The following is a 6,707-nucleotide window of genomic DNA, read 5'->3' on the forward strand; positions in this document are numbered from 1 at the left end:
AACCAAGAGTAAAAAAAAAAAATGCAGTATTTGTTACCAGGGTTTTGCTGGCGGTATAGCATGCCGTATTTTTGTCAGAAACACTGCGGGGTTTCATCACCCCCCCCCCCAATAGCTGGTTACTAAGGAGCGGGTCAGGAAGCCGGTTGCCATGTCCTTAACGGATGACTTATCTGAATGTAAAGAAATCATGCTGGCAATTAAAAAGGTATTTATGGGGAAAAAAACAGCGTCCCTAAAATTGTCCATAGGTGACGCTTGGAAAGTCTTTACAGGTCTTCAGTTTAGAGTTCACATTGAATGATGGTCCTAGAATTATTGCTCACTCCACTCACTGCTGTAACTATTGACCAGAGAGGGTTAGGGAGTCCTCCAAAAACACAATTCATGTCTGAGATTCCTCAGATCTTACTTCTAAGGCCTCTCACATATGCATTTGCAGTGAAATAGATTCCCTTTACCTGCATCAAAGGTATGAATTCATGTATTTAAAGAATTAGAAACTGTAAAACCTCTTTTAAAACTAGCATTAATGTTTTTCCAGAATGAATATGGAGACCTCCTTGTGTATTTATTTCACCTGCTTTTTTTTTTTTTTTATGGGTTCAAACAGCTCTATATGTGGAGAGATATATTAATGGAGTGTGACTAGGACTGTTTACACCCGTTTGAAGGCTGCTACCTGTTTTCAGTTTAGTATATACAACAGGCAATATCTGAGTTCCACCCAGATGCTGGTTTGTAGTAATGAGTATTTTTTTTATTTTTTCACAGGGTAGTGAACAACTCAAATTATGGCTGGAGGGCATTGAGGCTATTGGCTCGTAGAAGCCCTCACTTTTTCCAACCTACCAACCAACAGTTCAGGAGTTTACCAGAATATCTGGAGAATATGGTGATCAAGTTAGCCAAGGAATTGCCAGTAAGCAGTTTTTTCTTTTACTGTTTTTATTATCGGGTAGAAGTTGTATTGCCACAAGTGTTTGTTTCAGTAGCAATGTATGGGCTGACCATTTTTCTGTGCAGATTTTGGAACTACTTTTGTGGATTACTTTATATAGTGAAACACTGTATTGAAATAACACTTGTAATGGCATTTCAATGTGAATATTATGCCTTGGTTATCAGGAATTGTGTGGGATTTAATAAAGGATCATTTATAGCAGACTGTACTAAACGCCTGTGCTGTGTTTGAGTGGAGCTCTATTCACCATGCAGTGAATAGAATTGTAGCATTTAGTGTACACTAATGGGAACTACATACTGTCAAACGTAAGTACACTAGGATAAATATAGCATTAAAGTATTCATCGATTTTTATTTTGTCACCTTTTACTTAGACTCCTAAACTACACAAATTGGAGATCAGGGTAAATGAGATAAAGATTATACTGTTTATAAAACTTGGTGCTCTCATCATATGAATACTAATCAATCTGTTCTGTTAGCCCCCATCAGAGGAAATAAAAACAGGAGAGGATGAAGATGAGGATGATGAAGACAATGAATCTTTATTAAAGGAAAACAATGAAAGTAAGTGTAGCATTACTTCTTACTACCTGCCCTTGCTTTTCTTTCAAGTAATCCCAGACTGTGAGGCTGTTTTCTACCACTTCAGCTCCAAAAGATTCCCCCCCCCGCCCTTATGACCAGGCCATTTTTTGCAATATTGCACTGCATTACTTTAACTGACAGTTGCGCTAGTACAAACGAATACTTTATGTAGGCTAATGATTGTTGATACATTGGAGACACTGTACAGCATCAACAAACTCGCCCTCAAAAATTATTCAGCATATGGAATCCTTTCCAGAAGCATACACTCTGTCAGAAGTGGAGGATATTGTTAATAATTTTAAGGATTCCCTCTGGTACTATTTTCACCACCTACACACATTTATCAAAGAGAAGAGGACACATACCTCTAATAAGTCTAGTATCTGCTACCCAAGACCCTTTTAACTTTTTAAAACTCCACTTTACTACCCTATCTATTTACCATGTATGTATGTTTGTTTATTTTTTTGGCACCACCTTTATAATCTGTAGAAGTATCCGTTTATACAGGGCAGTGCGTGAATGGAATAGACCATACCCTGCAGTTATCCAGGGTAACTTGGTCCATTCAAAGGTTATTGATGTTATGTACACTATATTACTAAAAGTATTGGGATGCCTGCCTTTACAATCACATGAACTTTATTGGCATTCCAGTCTTAGTCTGTAGGGTTCATTATTGAGTTGGCCCACTCTTTGCAGCTACAACAGCTTCAACTCTTCTGGGAAGGCTGTCCACAAGATTTAGGAATGTGTCTATGGGAATGTTTGACCATTCTTCCAGAAGCGTATTCGTGAGGTAAGGCACTGATTAGAAGTAAAAGGCCTGGCTCGCAGTCACCGCTCTAATTCATCCCAAAGGTGTTCTACTGGGTTGCGGTCAGAACCCCAAACTCGCTCATCCCTGTCTTTGCTTTTTGCACTGGTCCAAATCATTTGGTGAAGGGGGGATTATGGTTTGTGGTTATGTTGGGGTTGGGGTTGGCCCCTTAGTTCCAGTGAAGGGAACTCTTTAGGCGTCAGCATACCAAGACATTTTGGACAATCTCATCCTCCCAACTTTGTGGAACAGTTCGAGCATGGCCCCTTCCTGTTCCAAAATGACTGCCCACCAGTGCACAAAGCAAGGTCCATAATCTATCCCTTGATGAAGTTACGTGATTCAGTGACGTAGCGCGTAGGAAAGCACACACCCCGAAGTGACGTACGTACGTGACACACGAGTCCCGTGGCTGACTGCACAAGCTGAACTTAAAGATTTTAAACTGTAAGTTGCTACGTTTTTATAAATAAATGTTCGGATTTACTGCACCATGATGGCCCAATCTTTTCTGAGACCTTAGTAAAAGATGCAAGGATAGTACCACACAGGATACGCTGGCAGCACCCCACAGTTCCCCAGAGAAGTGGAAACCAGTACCCATAGCCCTGTAGAAAATGAAGCAATCCCACTGGAAATAATACAAAAGCGTATTATTTACAGTAATAAGGTGAGCGGCTTGCACACCTAGAGGTGATTAAACACCGAAGAGCACAAATACCCATGCTGCAAAGAGGTGTAATAGAGGATTTTGGATTATTTATTGGGACACCACCAAATGTTTTAACACTAAAGCACTGAAAAAACTGATTGGCTTTAAATCAGAAGAATATATGGACTTTATTTATTGATTATTTGCATCGTTTTAATGGATTACTAACATTGTAACAGCACCAGCACTTGGATTCATTTATGCACAACACAATTTTTTGGAACTAGAGTTTTTTTCATATATTGCATATATTACATATAATTTATGCACTATATATGCACCTTACTCCCACACTTTCTTGTATTTGCATTATTGCACAGTACCATAGTTCATAATCAATATAGGCACTTTATATTTATTATTTATTACACTCAAGTCACTTTGCACTTTGTATGATCACCATATATAGGTATTGAGTTTTTTTTTTTTTTTTTACAGATAAGAAAAAAGTATTTTTTATAATGAAGAGTTTCTTTGATTAATTAACTTGCTGTGTACACCAACATTAGTCTAGAGAGTGTGACTGCACTGATTACACACAATATCCCTGAAGCGCAGTATTCCACCCAAAAATATAAGGTCCATAAAGACATGGATAAGTGGGTGTGGGGTCGAGGAACTTGACTGGCCTGCACAGAGCCCTGCTCAACCAATAGAGCCTCTTGGGTATGAAATAGATTGGTGACTGCAAGCCAGGCCTTCTCGTCCACATCAGTGTCTGACCTCACAAATGCACTTGGAAGAATGGTAAAACATTCCCATAGACACACGTTTAAACCTTGTGGACAGCCTTCTCAGAAGGTTGAAGCTATTGGGGGGGGGGGGGTAAAATTAAGATAAAAAGCCTTCCTCTCCTGATAACCTCCTTTGCTCAGAGCCAACACAGGCATTGAATGTGAGTGATGTGATTGGGGGGGGGAGAAATCTGAGGACGCCCAGGACAAAGCCCAGGAAGTATCAGAGGAGGTGGTGAAGAGAGGACACAGACTGCTGCTGAATGTGCAGCCTAGAACAGACTGGAGAGTTGCTGAAAGTGAAGACAGTGCAGAACTTCTCACACTGCCTCTGCTTTCTGGTGTTGACAGGTTGCTATGGAAATGGAGACGTAAAAAACTTGCACGTTCTGGCTTGCTGCTAAGGTTTATGCCCATTTGTCAAGAGCGGCCACATGTCAAAGAGAAGGAGGGACTGAAAGAGTGGGCGGATTGCTGGAGTTTTATTCGCCCACTCTAAACTTTCAAACAGAGGACCATTACTGGCCATTTACTGACACTTCAAGTGTCTGTACTGCACCAACTAAAGGACTAAGAAAAGGCATGGGAGGATGAGAGTAATATGCACTATTTAATTTACCTTTCCCATACTTCTCCTTTAATGACTTTAGAACCACTACTACATAGGGAATCGAAAGTATCGAAATCTACATAGGGAATAGAAAGTATCGAGCGCAGAATTTCCTATGTCGGTCTGTTTGCTTGTTTTGGATAACTGCAGATGTGTCATGTTTGGCAGGAGTGTACCTTTAAGACCCCGTTCACACTGGGGCGACTTGTCAGGCGACTTGATCGCCTGACAAGTCGCGGTGGGTTACCCCGCCATAGATTAGCACAGGACCCGTTCTAATAGGAGCGACACAAGTCGCTCCGACTTAGAAAAAGGGTCCCGTACTACTTTGGGGCAACCTGGAGCGAACTGCATTGACTTCAATGATATCAAGTCCGTGCATGTCGCTCCGAGGTCGCGGTGCGAGCTGCGCACCGCGACTTCACAGGTCGCCCCGGCAAGTCGGATCGCCTCAGTGTGAACCGGCTCTTAGATAGCTGTGTTATTCTATTTGACGTATTGTTTACTAATTCGTTTATTCTATGCTATGTTATTTGAAGATACAGAATAAAAGTTTAGACCTGTCAGAAGTATACTTGCAGGCACGGACTAAGAAATTGTGTAAATTAAAAGCAACCAAGTTGGTTCCATGTTAAAACATAAGTCCTATATAGCTGTCACCTTATTGTCCCTATACATAGCTGTACAACAGTAAAGGTATTTTTATGTTTGTACCCAGCACTGTCTAACCATAAAGTGCTTAAAAATGTACCTCTATTCATTATTTGTGCAGAAACATAATATTTAAATCACAATACATAAAACTTTTAGTAATATTTAGCAGAATATAGAGCTTACATCCCAGCAGCAGTCTTGTAAACGCATTCCACACACTACATAGCACGGGGATCACAATGTTTTAATATTTTAACAGTAAAGGTATGTACATGTACCTCATAGCACCTGCTAAATGGGGATTTATGTGTTTTTGTTTTGGTAGTGAATGTTTGTTTAGGGCCCTTTCACACAGGCGCTCCGTATGTCCGCAAATCATCCTATTTTTTTGCGTATGATATACGGACATAATGTATGTCAATGGCATTGCGGATGTCAGCGGATGACCATCAGCTGACATCCGATTTTTCTTCCTTTCAGTTCTGTTCCGTTTTTTGGAACGGAACAGAACCCTATTTTTCCTCTGTTAAAAAAATGGAAAGGAAGCAAAATCGGATGTTAGTGGTGTAACCCGCTGACATCAGCAATGCCCATAGACTTACATTATGTCCGTATATCATCCGCAAACGGATGGGATGATATGCGGACATACGGAGCAGATGACACAAATGTCATCCGCTCCGTGAAAAAAAAAAAAAAAAAGGAGCGGAGCCAAAAAACTGAACGGCCGTGTGAAAGAGCCCTTAAAGTCCCTGCCTTTTGGGTGATGTTTAGGTACATATATGAAACCTTTTGATGCAACAATGTATGCTCTAAAATAATTTGCAGGTCCAGAAGTCCAGCAACAGAATCCAGTCACTGGTGAGCTGATAGAAGCACTTGCCAGCAAGCTTGGAGAGCACTGGAAAACATTGGCTCCTTACTTAGAAATAAAAGACTCCGTCATCAGGGTTATTGAATCGGACAGTGAAGACGTGAAAATGAGAGCAAAGTTGTTACTTATTGCTTGGCAAGATCGAGAAGGAGCTCGTGCCACCACTGAGAATCTTATTTTAGCTTTGAATCTTGCTCATTTAAATGAACTGGCAGAAAACTTGGCCAGCGAGGCAGAAAATTGCACATAAATCAGTCAAGGTAAACCTATTTTGTAGAAGTAGGTTTTTTTTTTTAATCTCATTCCCTAGCTGGTACCGCTGTCATGTGACACATTGCTGTGCAATGCCTTTTCCTTGCTACCAGCATGCAAGACTTTTTTAAGTTCGATACCCTTTTGTTTTGTGATCGATTTGTATGTACATGTAATTAAAAAGAAATAAAGCTGACTTGGTTAGTGTGTTTTTTACTTAAAACTTGACTGTATGCTGATTGACAAAATATGATTTTTGTGCTTAATATAAAATCTTTTTTGGGAGTCCACAGAGTAGCTTTTTACCTTCAGGCTATACTACCATCTAGAGGCGGATTGGACACTGGCAAACTGTAGGGCCAGCCCAGGATACCTCTCTTATAACTACCATACCTCCATATGGCACTGCTCAAAACCTCCTGCATTCCATCTCACCCGCTCCCTCTCTGCTTTAGATGCTGGTCCCTCAAAAAGCATGTCCTGCCCTGTCCATC

The 6,707-nt window shown here is 40.6% G+C and overlaps 1 protein-coding gene across 2 annotated transcripts in view; it reads left to right on the forward strand.

Moving 5' to 3' along the window:
• THOC1 (THO complex subunit 1) overlaps window positions 1-6,334 on the forward strand; it is a 44,083-nt gene extending 37,749 nt beyond the window's left edge. The window contains exons 19-22 of one of the 2 annotated variants that reach the window (XM_082257283.1): window positions 775-922; window positions 1,341-1,370; window positions 1,449-1,533; window positions 5,916-6,334. In XM_082257283.1, coding sequence (XP_082113409.1) covers window positions 775-922; window positions 1,341-1,370; window positions 1,449-1,533; window positions 5,916-6,211 — 559 coding nt within the window. In that variant the 3' untranslated portion in view covers window positions 6,212-6,334. The remainder of the gene's footprint in view (window positions 1-774; window positions 923-1,340; window positions 1,371-1,448; window positions 1,534-5,915) is intronic. The other variant, XM_082257284.1, reaches the window with a different exon arrangement.
• Window positions 6,335-6,707: the final 373 nt, after the last annotated feature.

The sequence above is a fragment of the Pelophylax lessonae genome (genome assembly GCF_965119305.1).
Source record: "Pelophylax lessonae genome assembly, chromosome: 5".
Taxonomy (NCBI): domain Eukaryota; kingdom Metazoa; phylum Chordata; class Amphibia; order Anura; family Ranidae; genus Pelophylax; species Pelophylax lessonae.